The 20,409-nt window shown below is 53.0% G+C and overlaps 1 protein-coding gene and 1 long non-coding RNA gene across 34 annotated transcripts in view; one reads left to right on the top strand and one right to left on the bottom strand.

Annotated features, from left to right (window-relative positions):
* The first annotated feature begins 1,437 nt into the window (after positions 1 to 1,437).
* LOC106507592 (uncharacterized) lies at positions 1,438 to 20,365 on the top strand. Of its 6 annotated transcripts, XR_014806310.1 has the most exons (5): positions 1,438 to 1,535; positions 1,630 to 1,690; positions 2,241 to 2,435; positions 7,808 to 10,441; positions 13,911 to 15,668. It is a non-coding gene; the product is annotated as an uncharacterized LOC106507592 (long non-coding RNA). The 6 variants fall into 6 exon arrangements; XR_014806307.1 differs by lacking the exons at positions 1,630 to 1,690; positions 13,911 to 15,668 and adding an exon at positions 19,934 to 20,365; XR_014806309.1 differs by lacking the exons at positions 1,630 to 1,690; positions 13,911 to 15,668 and adding an exon at positions 20,220 to 20,365 and having other exon boundaries at positions 7,808 to 10,628.
* The window catches only part of LTBP4 (latent transforming growth factor beta binding protein 4), a 32,264-nt gene continuing 18,475 nt past the window's right edge, over positions 6,621 to 20,409 (bottom strand). For 18 of the 28 annotated variants that reach the window (XM_084960951.1, XM_084960956.1, XM_084960932.1 and 15 more), the window contains 13 exons: positions 19,576 to 19,698; positions 19,215 to 19,346; positions 17,216 to 17,347; positions 17,011 to 17,136; positions 15,001 to 15,147; positions 13,151 to 13,417; positions 12,546 to 12,617; positions 12,129 to 12,257; positions 11,772 to 11,918; positions 10,126 to 10,278; positions 8,813 to 9,193; positions 8,244 to 8,396; positions 6,621 to 7,036 (listed from right to left, as the gene is read on the bottom strand). In XM_084960951.1, coding sequence (XP_084817077.1) covers positions 6,882 to 7,036; positions 8,244 to 8,396; positions 8,813 to 9,193; positions 10,126 to 10,278; positions 11,772 to 11,918; positions 12,129 to 12,257; positions 12,546 to 12,617; positions 13,151 to 13,417; positions 15,001 to 15,147; positions 17,011 to 17,136; positions 17,216 to 17,347; positions 19,215 to 19,346; positions 19,576 to 19,698 — 2,117 coding nt within the window. In that variant the 3' untranslated portion in view covers positions 6,621 to 6,881. The remainder of the gene's footprint in view (positions 7,037 to 8,243; positions 8,397 to 8,812; positions 9,194 to 10,125; positions 10,279 to 11,771; positions 11,919 to 12,128; positions 12,258 to 12,545; positions 12,618 to 13,150; positions 13,418 to 15,000; positions 15,148 to 17,010; positions 17,137 to 17,215; positions 17,348 to 19,214; positions 19,347 to 19,575; positions 19,699 to 20,409) is intronic. The other 10 variants (XM_084960942.1, XM_084960955.1, XM_084960961.1 and 7 more) reach the window with 1 other exon arrangement.

Raw genomic sequence — 20,409 nt, 5'->3', positions numbered from 1 at the left:
ACTGCGCCACGACGGGAACTCCGTGATTGGAGTTTTTGTTTGTTTTTCTTTCTTTTTTTGTTTTTTAGGGCCACACCTGTGGCATATAAATTCCCAGGCTGGGGTGGAATCGGAGCTATAGCCTCTAGCCTACACCACAGCCACAGCAATGCCAGATCTGAGCAGTGTCTGAGGCCTACACCACAGCTCAGAGCAACGCCGGATCCTTAACCCACTGAGCAAGGCCAGGGATCGAAACTGCATCCTCATGGATACTAGTTGGGTTCATTTCCGCTGAAGCACGACGGGAACTCACTCATCTCATGTGTTCTTACTCTTCATTTTCTCTCTACTAATTTAGAATCTAGGCACCATTTCTATTATTATTATTATTATTATTATTATTTTGGTCTTTTTGCCTTTTCTAGGGCCACCCCTGTGGCATATGGAGGTTCCCAGGCTAGGGGTCGAAACGGAGCTGTAGCCGCTGGCCTACGCCACAGCCACAGCAACGCGGGATCCAAGCTGCATCTGCAACCTACACCACAGCTCACAGCTATGCCGGATCCTTTACCCACTGAGTGAGGCCAGGGATCGAACCCGCAACCTCATGGTTCCTAGTAAGATTCGTTAACCACTGAGCCACAACGGGAACTCCACCATTTCTATTCTTTTTGTAGTAATCCTTGAAATTTTACCATATACACTAAAGAGTTAGGTCCGAAGTTTAATTAAAAGTTGAATAGGAGTTCCCTGGTGGCTCAGTGGGTTAAGGATCTTGCATTGTCACTGACAGATTCATCATCTTTTTCACATTTTTACCCTCTTTAACATTTGCTCTATTATGTGGGGGGTTTTGCTGTATAATTTGAAGCTAAGTTACATACATCATGGGCTTTTACTCCTAAACATTTCAGGGCATATTTCCGGAGACTGTCAATATTCTCTTACATACCTAGAGTGTAATGACTCACTTTAGCAAATCTAACATTAATACACAGTTTCCTAATCCACTATTTTTATCCCAAAGTTGTCATCGACCCAGTACTATTCTAATGTACAGCATAACTTTTCCTCCAATAGAAGACAGGACATCTTTTAGGGCAGAGCTGACAAAATTTGCTGGTACATTTGATGGAGGGCGTGAAGGAAAAGGTCAAATTCTGGAGAAATATCCTGGGGATTCACTGGACCCAGAGGCACAGGTGATACAGGTCAGGCACCGTCTCTCTGTTCACCTCCCAGCTCTGCTTTCCCAGAAGCTGGCTTCCTCTTCAGACTAGCTCTTCCCCGACAGAAGCCCCGGGGTCTCCGGGCCCCTGCTTTTCCAGCACCTTAAGCCTCGGAGGCCCCTCCCCCACAGTCTAGCCAGTTTCCAGGGCTGACTCTCATTGGTCCAGCTTCAAGGAAGTGCCCATCCCTGAACCAACAGCGAAGTCCAAGGGGAGGGATTTACTCATTGGCCCGCCTGGGAGTCTTCCAGTGGGGTCGGCCCCATGAACTCAGAGGGCAGAAGGCAGCTCTAAAGAGAGGGCTCGCGAACGAAACAACACCCGGTAAGGACCTGCATCACTAGGGGCGGCGGTTCGCAAAGCGGGGTCCCCAGATCAGCAGCAGCCCCTGGGAGCTTATCTGAAATACAAATTCTAGGTCCCTACTCCAGACTTACTGGGAATGGAGCCAGGAATCTGCCGTTTAAGAAGCCCTCCAGGTGATTCTTGTTTTTCAGGTGATTCTTGTTTTAGGATATACGCTTAAGCCTCTATAACAAAGAGACTTCAAAATATCATGACTTTAAAAGTTTATTCTCAGAGTTCCCGTCGTGGCTCAGCGGTTAACGAACCTGACTAGCATCCATGAGGATGCGGGTTTGAGCCCTGGCCTCGCTCAGTGGGTTAAGGATCCCGAATTGCTGTGGTGTAGGCTGGCAGCTGTAGCTCTGATTAGACCCCTAGGCTGGGAACTTCCATATGCCACAGGTGCAGCTCTAAAAGACAAAAAAAAAGTTTATTTTTGGGGGTTCCTGTTGGGGCTCAGTAGAAATGAGGACGCAGGTTTGATCCCTGGCCTTGCTCAGTGGGTTGCTGTGAGCTGTGGTGTAGGTCGCAGATGCCGCTCGGATCCCGAGTTGCTGTGGCTGTGGTGTAGGCCGGCAGCTGTAGATCTGATTAGACCCCTAGCCTGGGAACCACCATATACTGTGGGTGTGGCCCTAAAAAGACCAAAAAAAAAAAAGTGTATTCTCGCACAATTATCCACAGGTGAAATGACCCAGGCTGGTAACATGGTGATCCAGGGACCCAATTTCTTTCCAGCTGTACTATAGAATTATTTTGAAGCAATTCCCAACCACCGTATTACTTCACTGCATAATTATTATTGAACAGTTCAGAAAATGGACTCTGGAAACAAACTGCCTAGATTCGACCCAGACAAAGTAGCTGTGTGATCTCAGGGTAAGTTTCCTTACCTTTCTGTGCTTCAAATGAGGAAAATGGAGATAACAGAATCCACTCCATAGGACTGATTAAATGAGGTGATACATATATATAAAGCATAGTGCCTGGCACATAGGATGAGCTATTTATGTATTATCTATGATGTCATATGATGATGAAAATGACTTGACCATGGCGACGGTGATAACTCTGGCCAGCTGATCTTAAAGGCCCGAACCCGCTGTCGGGGCTCCTTGATGACAGTATCAGTAGTGGCCACTAGGGGGCGTAGGTGGCCTGGGATGCGCTCGCCCGGTGACTGGCAGGGGGCGCTGCGGCGCTCGTCTGGCGAGCGCATTGACAGTGTGGACTGTTTCCCTCTGGACGTTCCAGAGGAGAACGCGCTGGTCCCGACAGGTTCCAAGGGCCCCACAGCGCCAGGGTTAGAGGTTAGTGCGGAGGACTTAGGCAAGAAAAAAAGCTAGATTCTTGGCACACCCTCTAGGCGCAGCGGGGAACGGGGGGTGCTGAGAGGGATGTTCCCGGCTCTCAAAACCCCACCCTACACCCAGGATGCTGAAATTCCACCTCAAAGTTTTCCAGCACTGGGGGCCGCTTCACTCCTCATTCCTGGGACATTCATACAGCAGCGTGGTCATGGAGGGTAATGGGATGCCCGCGGGCTGCCTGGGCACAGGCGCTTGAGGAACTAAGAGTGTTTGGTAATTGCCTACGTTTGCCGCGTGTGTGTTTTCTGTGAAGCTTTCAACAGATTCTCAAAGGAATCTAGAACTCTGAACAGACAGTATTCAGAACTCTGTCTCTTCCTACAGGAAGTCTTCCTGATGTTCTCTCAGATGGGGTCAGGAGCTCCCTCTGGGCAGCCAGAGCCTCTGATCTTCCCTGTCCCAGCCCGACCCCTCTGCTTGCCTCCGCCTCCCCCATCTGTGCACAAGTTGTCACATCTAGCAATGTGGCCGAGTCCCTCACTGGATCTCCATGAAGGCAGGGCCAGGGATTTCTTGGGCACCAAAAATATCACCAGCATTGTCCAACACAGGGACTGACACGCCAAAAAAAAAAAAAAAAAAGTGTGGAGAGGAGTTCTTGTCGTGGCACAGTGGTTAACGAATCCGACTAGGAACCATGAGGTGGTGGGTTCGATCCCTGGCCTCGCTCATGGGTTAAGGATCTGGCGTAAGCCGGCAGCTACAGCTCCGATTAGACCCCTAGCCTGGAAACCTCCATATGCCTGGGGAGCGGCACTAGAAAAGGCAAAAAGACAAAAAAAAAAAAAAAAGTGTGGGGAGGGGCATTTAAAAAACATTTGCCTTCCTTACCTGTAGGCATTTGCAGATGCTGTTCCCTCCACCTGGAACACCCTCCACTGCTTCTTCTGGCTCCTTTCCCCACATAATTCAGATCTCAGCTCAGATATCTCCAAGAGCCCTCCCTAGCTCTCACCCCTAAGGGTTGGTTAGTTTGTGTTTCCAACACTCACTTATTACAAAGCAGATATTATATAGAGAATATTTGTTGAAGGAAAGGTCAGTGATTGGGCGAGATTCCCTATGTCAGCTGGAGGATCACTTTTTGGCCCCCTTTATATATATATACGTATTTTGTTGTTGTTGTTTTGTTTTTGGTGTTTTTTTTTTGGTGTTCTTTTTAGGGCCATACCCGCAGCATATGGAGGTTCCCAGGTTAGGGGTTGAATCGAAGCTGTAGCCAATGGCCTACACCACAGCCACAGCAATGCCAGATCCAAGCCTCATCTGCAACCTACACCACAGCTCATGGCCAACGCCGGATCCTTAACCCACCAAGCGAGGCCAGGGATCGAACTTGTGTTCTCATGGTTGCCAATCAGATTCGTTTCCACGCAGCCAGGATGGGAACTCTGAATTTTTTTTTTTATTGGATTTCTTTTAGCTACAATTCACCCACTTCAGGTGTACGATTTGGTGGAATTGCAACCATTGTTCCTTTTGTGGAGCTTTGAGCCCCTCACGGTCTGGCACCCCTTCCTGCCAAGGCCCGTGTGCTAGGTGCCTCTCACTGTCTTGTTGAAGGGGAGAGAGTCTGGCCTCCTCCCTCACCCGGGAGGGAGACAGGGTAAGGAACACCATCTGGCCATCTGCCCTCACCACCTGACCAGCCACGGGGCTCAGCATTTCCAGGGAGGGCCAGGCTTATGATAACAATCACTGAGCCCTTGCCATGTGCCAGGCAAAGTTCTAAGCACTTGACATGGAGAATGACTCATTTAACTGCCACCAGCACTCCTGTAGAGGAAGCTCTACTAGTAGGATCCTCCATGTGGCACCAGTGGGACAGCAACCCTTCCTGGAGGTCAGGAGGGGTCAGGTCAAGAAGGAGCCCTAGACCCCTAGCCTGAGAACCTCCTTTGCCCTAGAAAAAGGCAGAAAGACCGAAAAAAAAGAAAAGAAGGAGCCCCACGTAGTTCTCTAGTGGAGCAGCGGGTTAAGGGTCTTGCATTGTCACAGCAGCGGCTCAGGTCGCTGCTCTGGCCTGGGTTTAATCCTTGGCCTGGGTACTTCCACATGCTGCAGGTGTGGCCAAAAGAAAAAAAAAAAAAAAAAAGAGAGAGAGATGCCCCTGTTTCCCGTTTTACATAACTTGAGCTGAACCTGGAAGATTAAAATTTGTATCTCATGGGTCAGAAATGTCCCATAGGATGGTTATAAAAAATATTTAAAATGGGGAGATTTCCCTCTCTGTTCCATCCAGTCCTTAAACAGATTGTTCCTGGTTGTGTATCCTCACCTTTGTACTTTGATTTTCTTTTTTTTTTTCTTTTTTTTAAATGATTTTATTCTTTTTTTTTTTTTTGCTATTTCTTTGGGCCGTTCCCATGGCATATGGAGGTTCCCAGGCTAGGGGTCGAGTCGTTAACCCACTGAGCGAGGGCAGGGACCGAACTCACAACCTCATGGTTCCTAGTCGGATTCGTTAACCACTGCGCCACGACAGGAACCCTTTTTTTTTCTTTTTTTCTTGCTTTTTGGGGCCCCACCTGTGGCGTATGGAGGTTCCCAGGTTAGGAGCTGAATCAGAGCTGTAGCCGCCAGCCTACACCACAGGAACAGCAATGCCAGATCTGAGCCGCATCTGTGACCTACACCACAGCTCATGGCAACGTGGGATCCTTAACCCACTGAGCGAGGCCAGGGATCAAATCTGAGTCCTCATGGATGCCAGTCAGATTCGTTAACCATTGAGCCAAGAAGGGAACTCTTTTTGGGTTTTTTTTTTTGGGGGGGGGGTTCTTGGCCACAGTATGCGGTGGCTTGATGTAAGATCTCAGATCCCAGACCAGGACCAGCGATTGAACCCGGTGGCAGCAGTGAAAGCGCCAAGTCCTAAGCACTAGACCACCAAGGAATGCCCTCAGGTAGTCTTTGGTATTGTTTTGTTTCGGCGCCAGTGAGCTCCCTCTCTGAGTTTATGCCCTTCTAAGCTGTTTTTTCTTCTTTTGTGAAGACCACTTTGGATTCCCCACATGGCCAGGAAGTAGGCAGGGGCCACTGGGGTGGGGGTGTGTCCAAGCTAGGCTCTTTACCAGCATACACACAGCTCAATCCCGCCTCCACATGTCCTTGCTTGGGCCACCCACCAGGGCTGCCATTCCCTGCTCTGCCACAGGCAAATCCCAACCCGAGGGGCAGGTCTGGATGCGCCCCTCCAGGAACTCCTGTTGTTACCTCCTCCTCATGGCCCACTTGTCCCATAAAAGCTTTTTACTTTGGGGATTAGGGGTCATTTGTGGTTCCCCGTAGCTGAGAACAGCTGAGCAGGGGCTGAGGCTGTTTCATCCCATCCCTTTCTGGGGCTTCATGCCAGGGAAAGAGGGAGCTCCAGGGAGGATTTATCGGGAAGGTGAAAAACCCAGAGTTATGGCCGCTCTCAAGATTAGAGAGATAATGAAACAGCGAGATAGGGAAAGAGAGACGCAAAAACAGAGACTAAAAGACAAAGAGAGACACGGAGAATTAGTGAGAAAACAGGCAGAAAGACAAGAGACAGCATTCAAAGAAACGGACAGAGGAGAAAAACAGAGCCCAAGATAGACCGAGCGACAGAGGCATGAGAATGAAGGAGCAGACGTGGCTTAAGTTAGTGGCTCAAAGAACGAACTGTTGAGCCAAAGTTTGAGGAACATAGGCAGGCCGACGCAGAAAGTACAAAATAGGTAGGCTTTAATGGAAAATTTTTATAAAATGGAGCAGGAACGCGAAGGGGACTGTAGGCTAAGCACGGGCCAGCAGCGTCTGTGGGAAGAGAGCTCCTTCTATCCGTCTGTCAGTCCCCCGGTCCCGCCTCTCCGTCAGGGCCGGCATCCCTGTGCGCATGCGCGCGAGCGGGCAGGATGGTGTGCACCGCGGAGACCCGCGTACGGCCTCGTGCGCAGGCGCGGAGTGGGCGGCCGGGGGCTGTTGAGGCTCAGGCCCGGGGCCTGGCGGGAGTGCAGTGATGCGGCTCGTGCGAGGGCGCGAATCCTGGGCGGCAGATACAGCGGAAGGAGCCGTCGGTGTTGACGCAGCGCGCGTTGATGCAGAGCGGGGAGGCTGCTTCGGCCTCGTCACACTCGTTGATGTCTGGGGAGAGGAGGGGCATAGCAGGAGCACCGATCAGGACTGGGGACCTGGGGGCCCGCCTCCCTGGCCTCTGAGACTCCTGGTGCAGAGGCGTGTGAATGCTGATGCTCCTGCTGGAGTGGAATCCAGCTACTACTACCTGCTGGCCTCTGCCTCAGTTTTGTGTTCTGTGAGATGGGTATGATAGGCCCTAGGTCACTAGATTTTTGTTAGGAAAACAATACTGATGATGCTATAACAATAAATGCTTACTCTGTGCCATACATAGTTTAAAGCATATTGTATTTATCCTCCCAATGACCCTATAGGTAGATATTGTGATTCTATTTTATGTATGTGCAAACTGAGGCCCAGTGTGGGGAAGCCCCTTGCCTGTTGTCACACAACAAGCCCACACTCTGCCCAGTGGGTTCTTTCTCTATTTTTTACTTTTTTTTTTTTTTTTTTTTTTTTTTTTGGTAATGCCCATAGCACGCAGAAGTTCCCAGGCCAGGGTGTGAACCTATCCCACAGCAGCGACCCGAGCCACAGCAGTGATACCTGCTGGATCCTTAACTCACTGCCCCACCAGGGAACTCCATGCCAAATGGGTTCTCAGACCAGCTCTTAAAGACCCTGAGTGCCCAGCCCCCTTGCTATTTCTTGTCTGTGAGACTTTGAGGAACTAAGTTCTCTTTTCTGAGCTTTGCTTTACACGAAATCTTCACTGTCATTGTAAATCGAGGTTCACAACTCTATGAAATGCGTTCTATGACTATGCTTATTTTTCAGATGAGAAAAACTGAGCAAAGGACAGTGACCTGTCCAGGGTCATGCAGCAAGCTGCTGGACTGAGCCTGCATTCTATCCAACTCCTCTGGAGTGCTTGATTGTAATCACTCTCCTTTACTATTGTCTAAACTAGGCAGACAGGATTCATATTCCCATTCTACAGACGGGAAGCCTGTAAAAGTTCTTCAGAGAGGTCAAGCAAATTGCCCAAAGTAGCCCTGGGAGTCCCTAGAAAACACACCTGCAGATTTCTACCCTTCCAACCGCTTCAAGCCCAGCCCCATCCCCGAGCAAGAATTACTTCCTGCTCCCCGCCTCGGCCCCCCCCCCCCGCGGGCGCTGGCTGGTCTCCTTGATGTCCCCGATGACCCTCTAGTAAAGGCTTCCACCCTCTCTCACAACCCCCACCCCGTGCTGGCCCTGGCCTGCCCCTCACCAATGCAGGCCATGCGGGTCATGTCCAGGCGGTAGCCGTCGAAGCAGTCACAGGTGAAGCCCTCGGGGACACGCACGCAGCGGCCATGGGCACAGCCGTCCAGGATCCCGCACTCTTCGGCCTCCAGCCCCTCGTAGGCGCCAGCCCGGGAGCCTGCGGAGAGCGCGGGGACCCCTGAGGTTCAGGTCTCAGCCTTCCATCCCTTATGCCTCCTCGCTGCCCCACCCCCGCTCCCCGCCTACTAAACTCACCACCCCCCCCACCCCACCCCCCGTCCAGGCCCATGGGGGCGCCGTGGAGGCCGGGATGTTTACGTTGCTGGCTCTCGCTAGCTTTAGCTTTCCCTCTGTCGGCAACTTTCTCCGTGGGTCTTCGGGGATGTCTGCATTCCTCTCCATCCCTGCTCTCTGTCGCTCTCTTCACTGCTACCTGTGACCCCCCCATCTCCCTGAGCCCATCTCCCCCAGCTTCTCTATGTTTCTGTCTCTCCCCCCACCCTTTTCCTTATATCCATCTCTGCACACTTCATGCCTCATCTTGGTCTCCATGACTCGGTCCTCAGTACTCACCAGCATAGCTTCCACCTTCAGGTGACTCCTCAGGCTCAGGGAAGGAGCCACGGGTGTCCCGGGACCGGTAGCGCCAGCGGGTGCCCGGGCCGGGTGGACCAGGAGCCTCAGATTCACCGTAAGGGCCACCATCGTCCTCAAAGTCAGGCATATCGAAGGGTGGTGTCCCGTAGGGGGCCTCCCGGCGGGCGAAGGGCCCAGGTGGGGGAGGGTAGGGGTCATAGGGTAGGACGGGTGGTGGGTACAACTCAGGTCCATAGGGAAGGCCCTGGTAAGGTGGACCTAGGTCCAGGCCATACTCGTAGGGGAGTCCAAAGCCACCTGGCCGCGGGGGTCCATAGGCAGGGGGGCGCAGCACATTGCACAGGGCCTCAAAGTCATCTGCCAACAGGAGCCAAGCCTAACAATCAGCCCTTGCTTCTCCGCCACCCACTCCCAAACCCCTTGGGGAAGAGGAGCCCTGAAGAGAGGGTGGAGAGGACCTTGGGCTTCAAATGAGGGGGCTGGGATTGCAGGGTTGGGACCAGGGGTTCTGGAGCCAGGACCGAAGGTCTCTGAGACTGGGATTCCAAGGCGCTGGGATCAGGAGTACTTAGGACTGCAGCTAGAAATCAGGGTCCCTGTGCTGGAATCTGAGAGCCCATGGGATCTAGGGCTAGGGACAATGGGATGGAGGTGTTTTAGGGACGAGGACTGGGAAGTAATGGGGGGGGGGGGCTGGAGGGATCAGGATGCATGGGAGAAAGGTCTGAGCCAGGGGACCTGAAGTCAGAGGACCAGGGACACCGGGCTGGCACTGGTTTCCCAAGAGTTGAGGATTGGGGGACTCAGGGCTTTTAAGAGCCAAGATGTGGGAATCTCTAGTGCTGCATGTTGGCTTCTTAGGCGCCTGGGTGTGGGTTTCTAAGCCACTAGGACTTGGAGGTGCGTGAGTCTGTGGCCAGGATGGCAGGATCTAAGCAACCAGTATTTGTGGTTGAAAGGTCTAGGATTTGGGGGAGGGGTTCTCATGGGCTGTCTTGGGGTTGTGGGGACCAGGAGCTGAGGGTTTGAGAAACTAGACCTCAGGGTCCTATGGGACTGGAACTGTGGGACCTGCTGAGTCAGGCCTTGGGGTTTCTGTGGTTGATGCTTGGAGGTCTTTGGGTTGTGACTTGGGGTCTCAGGGACCGAGATTTAGGGATGGGCTGGGACACAGGGGTCTGAGGGGCCAAGTTTGGGAGATCTTGGAGCCTAAGACTGGGACTCTGAGGGCCTGGATTTGTAGCCCGAGGGCCAGGGTCTCTGAATGTGGCTCAAGCAGGTGGCAGTACCTGAGTCCTGGGCGGGGCAGAGGGCACAGTCCATGCCCCAGGCCTCTCCATAGAGGCAGCAGCACTCTGTGTAGGTGGCCTGTCGATCGAGACGAGGATGACTGCACACGAGGTCGGCCCCCACTTCCTGCCAGCACACTCCCAGATTGTCGTCTGAGGGCAGAGACAGCAGGCATCAAGGCGGGAAGACGTGCATGTCCTCCCAAAGTCTTCTGATCTCCTCCCGTGCTGGAGTGGCCCAGCCACCCTCTGCCTGTCACCGAATCCTTTTCATCAGCTGTGCCCTGACTCCCAGAAGTCCTCTGCAGTAGCTCAGGTGAGTACAGGGCTTCGTCTGACACTAGGAGGGAGATAGGGTCTGAGGGGAGGATTCTATCCAAGCCTGGCTTCTGGAGGGTCCTGTGACCCAGGGCAGTTGCTTTTCCTCTCAGAGCATTGTTTTTTTTTTTGTTTGTTTGTTGGTTTGTTTTTTGTTTTGCTTTTTAGGGCCACACTAGCAGCATGTGAAGATTCCCAGGCTAGGGGTCTAATCGGAGCTACAGCTGCTGGCCTACGCCACACGGGATCTGAGCTGCATCTGCAACCTACACACTACAGCTCACGGCAACACCAGATCCTTAACCCACTGAGTGAGGCCAGGGATCGAACCCAAAACCTCATAGTTCCTAGTCGGATTCATTTCCACTGAGCCACAACTGGAACTCCTCAGAGCATTGTTTGAACAAAGCCTCGAGGGAACTTGGGGATGTGGGAGGATGTCTTAGGAACAGGAAATGGGAGAAGAGAGTTTGGGTGAGTGGGCAAAAAGACAGAAAGGACCCAAAGAAATAGAGACAAACATCCTGGCTGGCAGACTCAACAAACCACAGGAAAGCAAAGATGCAGAAACAGACCTAAAAGCAAAGACAGATGCAGGGAGTGTCAAAAGTTCAGAGGAAAGCCTAAAGACAGAATCCCACAGAGAGGGGCAAAGAGACAGAGACACACGGGGAAATAACAGGAGACAGGCTTTTAGCACTTAGTAAGATCAGATCCCATTCTGTCCCTAAAAATAAAATTCCTCACAGCCTCACATAAGGTAGGGGCTATTGCCTTTCCACCCAATGTGCAGAAAGGAGCTGGAGTCCAACAGGCGATAAGCAACACAGCAGCATGTACACAGGGCTCAGCAAATGGCACTGAGTCTCTTCTAAAACCTTCACCTTGGAGTTCCCGTCGTGGCTCAGGGGTTAACGAATCCGACTAGGAACCATGAGGTCGAGGGTTAGATCCCTGGCCTTGCTCAGTGGGTTAAGGATCTGGCGTTGCTGTGAGCTGTGTTGTAGGCAGGTAGCTACAGCTCCGACTCGATCCCTAGCCTGGGAACCTCCATATGCCGCGGGAACGGCCAGAGAAACGGCAAAAAGACCAAAAAATAAAAAATGAAGTAAAATACAACCTTCGCCTTTAACCAGACCAGCTGGCCCCTCACTCTGAGAGCCAAGCACCTAAACCCGAGGCTAAATGGGGCGTGAAGGGGCGTGGCTGAGCCACGTGCGAGGGGCGGGGCCTGGGTGAGGGGCTGAGGCCGAGCAGAGGCAGAGAGCCCACACCAGGAGCAGGACGGGGCGGGGCTAATCGCGGGGCGGGGGGGTGGGGGGGGTTACCGAGGCTCTGGCTCTCGTTGGAGACGCAGCGGCGCCGCGAGCCGTCCAGCACCAGTGGGGGCTCGCACGTGCAGTGATAAGAGCCTATGGTGTTGACGCAGCGGCCGCCCTCACAGGCTGGTTCCTCGTCCGCACACTCGTCATTATCTAGGGAGGCATGGAGGGAGGGCGTGATTAAGAAGCAGCCCTCTCCCCTTTCTCTTCCCCCACCCCACCTCCCGGCCCCCTTGCGCTGACGGTGTGATAGATGGAGTCTAGACTCCAGGAAGGACTTCCTGCTGGTGGTGGCCACATTCCAGGAAGGAGGTGGCGTGGCCAGGGGTCGAGGAGAGTCCCAGGCGGGGTAGGGGCTCGTACCAATGCACTCCAGTCGCTGGGTGTGATAGTAGTAGCCATTGCTGCAATAACACGAGTAGCCTGGGGCCGTGTTCACGCACACACCGCTCTTGCACACTTGGTCTCGGAAGAGCTGACACTCGTCCACGTCTGCGGGAAGGATGGTCAGAGGCGCGCCCCCACCAAGAGAGATGGGGGCGGGCCAGGTTGTGGGGTGGGCGGGATGGGGGAAGTGCTGGGCTGCCAGGCACGGTCAGGGAAGGGAAAGCCAGAGAGGTGGCGATAGCAACTCTGAGGTAGAGGCAGAGGGAGATGGAGACTGAGACAGAAGATAGGGGTGGGATGAGGGAGATGGAGAAACATGGTGAGAGACAGAAATAAAGAAAACAGAGACAGGGTGACAGCTGCTCCTGGGGGCTGAGGGTGGGTGGGCCTTACCTCTCCGGAGGCTCGGGTCTCCACTGGGCGCCAGGTAGCCCCGGCCATGGGGACACAGTGACTGGTACTCGGCTGCACACAGAGACAAAGCTGAGGCCAGGCACCCTTGTGCCAGTCCCTGCTTGTGCCTTCTTGCCCATGGCCACCCTTCAGCCCCTGTGCCTGTCTGTATCCACTTAGCCTCACGTCCACCTCCTGGCTGGCAGCTCACTCTTTTTTTTTTTTTTTTTTTCTTTTTAGGGCCGTGCCTGCAGCATATGGAAGTTCCCAGGCTAGGGGAACTATGGGCCTACGCCACAGCCACAGAAACTGTGTAGCAGCTGGCCCACACCACAGCCACAGCAACGTGGGATCTGAGCCGTGTCTGTGACCTACACCACATCCAGCAACGCTGGATCCTTAACCCACTGAACCTGCGTCCTCATGGATACTAGTTGGATTCGTTTCTTCTGGGCCACAAGGGGAACTCCTGGCCGCTCACTCTTGCCCATGCAATACTGGCATCTCAGCCCCATGTCCAAATGTGTCCCTTGTCATTGTCCCATGCCCACCTGTTTGTACCCAAGCCCTCAGCCCTGCATCCACCCAGTGGCCCATATGCCTACCTGTCTCCGTGCTTGGGCACTGCTGGATGCGGCAGCCGCTGCCCCAGCCCTCACCCACAGTGCAGCAGCACTCCTGCCACGTCACGTTCCGAGCCAGGATGTTGTCACATGCATCCGGAGCCGCTGTGTCAAAGTAGCACTCCCGGCGCCCGCTGCCCACAGGGCCCTGCCTAGGTGGGCTGGGTCGGCGGGGCGGGGCTGGTGGGGGTGGCCTTGCTGGCAGACTGTGGCTGGCAGGTGCATGGGGCTGTGAGCCTGTGAATGAGCCTGGGGAGACAAGGGTCTTTAGCACAGTGTGTGGCCTGAGCCTCCAGCCCCTACGTTATGGCTCGGGAGACTGAGGCCCAGAGGCCACCCCCCAGCCATTAGTGGCAGAACCAGACTTCACAGCTCTCACTATCTATCACTGTCTCTCTCCCATTCTCATCTCTCATTTCTTTTCTTTTTTTTCTTTTCCTTTCTTTCTTTCTTTCTTTTTTTACACGGCTGCACCCACAGCATATGGAAGTTCCCAGGCTAGGGATCCAAACGGAGCTCCAGCTGCCAGCCTATGCCACAGCCACAGTCACACCAGATCCAAGTCCCATCTGTGACCTGTGCCACAGCTCGCAGTAATGCTGGATCCTTAACCCACTGAGCGAGGCCAGGGATCAAACCCGCATCCTTGAGGACACTATGTTGGGTTCTTAACCCACTGAGCCACAAAGGGAACTCGTCCTCTCATTTCCACACCTCCTGCCTCCCCACCTCCCTCTCCCAGGAGTCTGGCCCATCATCCCGGCTGCCGTCCAAGCAGGAGAAGACGGGATTTCCCTGGCTTCCTGGATGACTCCCTGGGGCCCCCCATGCAACGTGTCCCTAACTGGCCTCAGGATCCTCTTACCCAAACCTAGACCTAGCCTAGACACCTCTCCCCCACCCAGGCAGCCCCACAGTCGGTCCACTTGGCCTCCTGAGTCCCTCGCCCATCTGCCCCCTCGCATGGCCCCTGCCTTGGTTCAGCCCTGTCCTCTCTGTGCAGGTCCCAGCCCCCCAGGGTCACCCCCTCCGATCCCTCACTTGGCAGCCAGAGGAAGTTTCAAAGCCTGACTATCCCCGTCTCCTGCTCAGAATCTTTCCAAAGCGTCCTCGAGAAAAGTCCAGCTTCCTGACCACAGCGAGTCAGTGTGATCTGGTGCCTGCCTCCTTCTGTGGCCTCATGTTGCTCCACCCCGTCCCTTGATAAAGCTTGTCACTCTGAACTAATGTCAGTCCTGCAGACACATCAGGTCCTCTCTGCCCTTGCCAGACCTTTGCCTTCATCCTAGTCTTGGCCCCGACTGCCCTCCCTCATCCACTTTGCCTGGCTCATTTCTACTCATCCTGCTGCTCTCAGTTCAGACATCCCCTCCTATAGGAAGCCCTCCCTAACTCTCCTTGAAGGCTGGGGAGGCACCTCCTCTGCATTCCTACCACCCCCTAGCCTTTCCCATCTCAGGCTTGTTCCCTCTGGCCCATGCCGCCTCTGTCCCAGTCCTGATTTCTCAGGGTTGTCACCATCAGGTTATACTGCTATCTGCCCCCACTGGATTGTGAGCCCCTTGAAGACCGAGTGGTCTTCGCTGGTCACTACCGTGTCCTCAGTGCCCAGGACAGGGTCTAAACACAGTGCATGTGTGTTGGATAAAGGAATCTGGCTCTCCTGACACTGAGTCTCACAGCCAGGTTGATTCATGTATTCTGAAGTTTTTGTTGTTTAAAACCATGTCATTTAGCTGATGGCCTCTGTCCACATCAGAAATGGTGAGACCCTGTTATGTTTCTGCAGGGCCAGAAGCCATCAATTAAGTAGACACTGATCTTAGTCTCACCAGCAGAAGTCCGAGGGGGAACACAGCGCCCAGTCATGGGGTCAAACTCCTCAGGGCTGTTGGGGCAGACACAGAGGAAGGAGCCTTCCACGTTCTCACACAGGGCGGCTCCACACACACCCTGTAATGTTTCACATTCATTTACATCTGTGAGTGGGAGAAAACAGGGAAGAGGGAGTCAGTGGTTGTAAACCTCTGGGATCCCATCAGCCTAAAAATCTGAGCTTTCAAGTGTAATGGGTATTTTTAGTGGCCCGAATCCCATCATCTGCTTATCTTCTGGAAACAAGCCCTGAACTCCCCTGGGGAGTCCTCTGCGCCTTCATTTTTTCACCCACGTGTTTTGAATAGGCCAAGCAGATTGCTGCCTTTCTCAGGTTCAGAGACAGGCAGTGACCAAACTGGGCCAATCAAAGCTAGTTCTGGGACTTGTTCTAGAAATATGGAAAAAGGGATGATAGCTCGGGCCACTTTTCTCATTGGGAAAAGAGAATCTGCCTGAAAATAAATGCAATAGAGGAAAGCAGAGCTGGGAGGCAGTAGCCTTGTTACAATTCCTGGATCCATGTATGCCTGAAGTTCAAATATTTCCCAGGACCTCACAGTTTTAATTCCCTTCAAAGATAAAGAAATAAAGCCTGATGTGTTTGCATTTGTTAAAACTAAAAGAGGAGTTTCCGTCATGGCTCAGTGGAAATGAATCCGACTAGCATCCATGAGGACACAGGTTTGATCCCTAGCCTTGCTCAGGGGGTTAAGGATCTGGCGTTGCCGTGAGCTGTGGTGTAGGTCACAGACAAGGCTCGGATCCTGCATTGCTATGGCTGTGGTGTAGGCCAGCAGCCACAGCTCCGATTTGACCCCTAGCCTGGGAACCTCCATATGCCTCGAGTGCAGCACTAAAAAGACAAACAAAACAAAACAAAAAACCTAAAAGAATGTATAATTAAGCCTCATGCATTTCATTGTATGTAAATTAAACCTCAAATAAAACTATCTGTAAACACATTGAACTCTGGTTAATGATATGCATTATGCACTGAAGAATTTAGGGGGAGATATATATATGTTTATATACATATTTATATACATATATGTGTATACACACACATATATACGTATGCATATATGTGTGTACATCTGTGTGTGTGTACAAATATATAGGCTGCGCCTGCAGCATGTGGAAGTTCCCCAGCCCAGGGATGGTACCCGAGCCACAGCATCAACCCAAGCCATTGCAGTGATACCAGATCCTTAACCTGCTGCACCACAAAAGAACTCCCAGGGGGAAGTACATTGACACCTGCAATTTAATTTTAAATCTATCCAAAAAATTAGGTGGATTAATGGAAAGATATGTGAAGAAGCAGCAAGTATAATAAAATGATAATAATAGAATATAAATTGCAGGCATGTAGATGTTCATTCTCCAGGTCTTTTAACTTGCTGTATGTTTGGAAAATTTCCTTACAAAATGTTGGTAAAAACATAATGTTTATGTACGCTTAAGATTAGTGTACTTTTGGAGTTCCTATTGTGGCTCAGTGGGTTACCAACCCAGCTAATATCCATGAGGATCTGGGTTCAATCCCTGGCCTCGCTCAGTGGGTTAAGGATCTGGCGTTGCCCTGAGCTATGGTGTAGGTCGCAGATGTGGCTTGGATCCTGCATTGCTGTGGCTGTGGCTGTGGCTGTGGTAGAGGATGGCAGCTGCAGCAGCTCCGATTAGACCCCTAAGCCTGGGAACATCCATTTGTGGAAAGTGCAGCACTAAAAGGAAAAAAAAAAAAAAAAAAGATTCGTGTAGTTTTACACATGAATTTTTAAAGGATGCCCCAAATAAAATCTGAATGAATAGGGGCTTCTGGTTCACATGAAGATGACCTTATATTCCAAGATCTAAATTTCATCCCCCTAAAATTTACATGCATTCAGACCTATAGAGAGGAGCAGGGCCTGACCAACCTCTTCCCCACCCTCGGGCCCCACCCACCCCCTGGAGCCCCGTACCCACGCAGTGACGCCCGTCCCGTGCCCCCTCGTAGCCCTGGTCACAGAGGCACTGGAAGGAGCCAGGCAGGTTCTGACACACGGCATGGGCCCCACAGAAGGATCGGTTCCGGCATTCGTCCACATCTGCAACCACCAGACAGTCAGACCATTGCTGGAATGTGTGTACCCTGCACATCTCACCCACTGCCCTCGCGACACCCACCCTGGCATCCGCCTCCAGGCGTGGGCTGGTAGCCAGGATCACAGGCCGGTGTGCAACGGTAGGAGCCCGGGGTATTCTCACAGCGCTGGGCTCCACAAATCGCCGGGCCATATTCCTGGCACTCATCGACATCTGCAGAAGAGTGGGAGGGGGCGTGGAAGGTGAGGGTGTCACAGGCTGGCTTCACAGGTTCCTGATGCCACTTCCAGTCTCCATGACTGATAGGTCTCTGGATCTGCTATTCTAGGAGTTTGAGCTTCTAAAGGTCAACAAGCTTTGATCACTCTTAAGGCCTCATCATCATTTCTCAGCCTAAGCACGGCTGCACCTCAGGGCCTTTGCACTGGCTGTTCCCTTCGTCAGGAATACTCTTCCCTCACTTATCGGCATGGCTCCCTCACTTCACTCAAATGCCTAAGGCAAGCCCTCCCTAGGGCGTCCACCCCTACTGCCCTGTCATCTCTGTCCCTTTATCCTGCTTTACTTTCCTTCTTAAATTGGACATTATATCATATCCATGTATTTATTGGTAAGCCAACGGTCACCTCCCTAGAATGCGAATGCCACGTTGGCAAGGATTTGTGTCTGTCTTATTCCTCGCTGTATCCCCAAGGTGTAGAGCAGTGCCTGACACACAGTAGGTGCTCCCAAACTGTTTGCTAAATGAATCTTTTTTTGGTCTTTTTTTTGTCTTTTGTTGTTGTTGTTGCTATTTCTTGGGCCACTCCCGCGGCATATGGAGGTTCCCAGGCCAGGGGTTGAATCGGAGCTGTAGCCACCGGCCTACGCCAGAGCCACAGCAACGTGGGATCCGAGCCACGTCTGCAACCTACACCACAGCTCACGGCAACGCCGGATCGTTAACCCACTGAGCAAGGGCAGGGACTGAACCCGCAACCTCATGGTTCCTAGTTGGATTCGTTAACCACTGCGCCATGACGGGAACTCCCTAAATGAATCTTGAATTTATTTATGTATTGATGGTGTGTCTCTCCCCCTAGGATGTCACCTCCACAAAGACAGGGATTTTGTTTGATGTTTGCTTGTTCTGCTGTCACTGTCACACACAATCAGTGCTTAAAGATTTCTTGTGGGATTAATGAACGAGGCCCCATGAAACTAGGTTTCCATGAATTAGAGGTCTGGCAACCTGAGAGCCACAGGCAGCCTACAGTCACTTCACATGTTCCACCATCTGTACACCCCCACCCCTAAAATCTTCGATTAGTCCTGTCCTCCTGTCCTGGTCGGTAAGTACCCTGCTGGAGCCTGGTGGGGGGATGGCGCAGGGGGGATGAGAGGTGAGCGGTGGGAACCCATGCAGAATGAGAAGAGTGGGCAAGGAGCCATCTGAAGGCAGAGCAGAGGCCAGAAGGAGTGGGCCTATGCTTTCTCAAGGCCTGGAGAAGTCTGAGGAGTGGAAAAGGACAGCATCTGAAGAGAACCGAACTTGGAAGGGTGGAGCTCAAGTGGGCAGGGATCAGAGCTTGGAGAAACCTTGGAATTGCTCACTGGGAAAGGATGGGGCCCAGGACAGCCAGGGTTGACTGTCTTTGGAGGAAACAGAATAAGTGGTGAAGTTCCTTCCCATTGTGGCTCAGCGGTAAGGTGCCTGTCTAGTATCCATGAGGATGTAGGTTCTATCCCTGACCTTGCTCAGTGGGTTAAGGATCTAGCGTTGCCTGGAGCTGTGATGTAGGCTGGCAGATACACCTCTGATTTGACCCCTAGCCTGGGAACTTCCATATGCCTCAGGCTCTTACTGTTAGATGTCGAACTGGGGTATAGTCTGAAATGTGGACTGTTCTGGAGCCCAGAGGGGCATGGGGCTTCTGGAAGCAGGGCTTGGCTTGTTTCCTGATAGGAACGTCTTCCCCATCTGCATTGGTTAGGAGCTCTTTCTCTCCCCGCCAAGTTCGTGGGGCCTGGAGCCTCTCCTTAGTCCCCAAGAGAGTCAATTTCAGCAACTCTTCGTCGGGGGGAGGGGCAGTGGTCTCACCGTCACAGGTGCCCTCAGGGCCCGCGTGGTAGCCAGGGTCACAGTCACGGACACAGCGGTAGGAGCCGGGGGAATTTTCACAACGCTGGGACCCGCACAAGGCTGGGCCCCGCTCCCGACATTCGTCGATGTCTGACGGCGGAGACAGGCAATCAGATGGGGGAAGCGAGGGAAGCGGGGAGGGAAAGGAGAAAAACGGGCGTGGGGAGGAGTCAAGGAAGGGAGACAAGAGTCCAGGGGAAGGCGGGAGGCAAAGGAAATGAGAAGGGAGGCAGCAGTGGAAGAGCGGCGGGGAAGGGAGATGTGCGCGAGACCCGGAGGCCGCGGGGCGAGGGGGCAAGGCCGGGGCGGGGCCTCTCACCGAGGCAGGAGGCGAGGTCCGGGCCCGCGCGGTGTCCCGGAGGACAGACGCACTCGAAAGAGCCGTCCGTGTTGGTGCAGATGCCGCTCTGGCAGAGGTCCTCCTCGCTGCACTCGTCCACGTCTGCGGGGCAAGGCAGGAAACCGCAGGTCCACCTCCTTCTCGGCTGAACATTTCAGGCCAAGCCCCTCCACCGCCCTTTCCCCGCCTCTCGGACTCGTGGACCTTGACGCCTTCCCCACCTGCCTTAGGCTCCGCCCTCTCCCGCCGGCCCCACCTCTCCAAGGGGTATCGCTCGGTCCTTTTCATTCACAGCCCAGTTTATGCAAACGCTGCCCTTTCCCCCTTCCTCTCCCAGCTCCACCAGCCCTCCACGGTCAACTCCAGGAGATCCCGCTCCCGCTTCCATGGTGCCTTAAGACCCTGGTCAAAAATTCGGACTTCCTTGGAGTTCCCGTTGTGGCGCAGCAGAAACGAATCCGACTAGGCACCATGAGGTGGCAGGTTTGATCCCTGGCCTCGCTCATTGGGTTAAGGATACGGCGTTGCCTTGAGCTGTGGTGTAGGTCGCAAACACAGCTCGGATCTTGCGTTGCTATGACAGTAGCATAGGCTGGCAGCTGGACCTCTGATTGGACCCCTAGCCTGGAAACCTCCATATGCCACAGGTGCGGCCCTAAATACCAAAAAAAAAAAAAAAAAAAAAAAAAGCAGAAAAAAAAATCGGACTCCCTTGATTGAATATTGTAAATCAACTACAATAGACAAACAATGAAAAATTCAGACTCCCTATTTCGCCCTCTTCTCCTTGACCTGCCTTTTCCTAGTATAAGC

This window comes from Sus scrofa, chromosome 6 (genome assembly GCF_054392235.1).
Source record: "Sus scrofa isolate SSC_HxYL_T2T_F1_AM1 chromosome 6, Sscrofa_HxYL_maternal_Yorkshire_Landrace_v2.0, whole genome shotgun sequence".
Classification (NCBI taxonomy): Eukaryota; Metazoa; Chordata; class Mammalia; order Artiodactyla; family Suidae; genus Sus; species Sus scrofa.
Note: the sequence above shows the minus strand (reverse complement) of the source record. Positions and strands in the feature narration are given on the sequence as shown.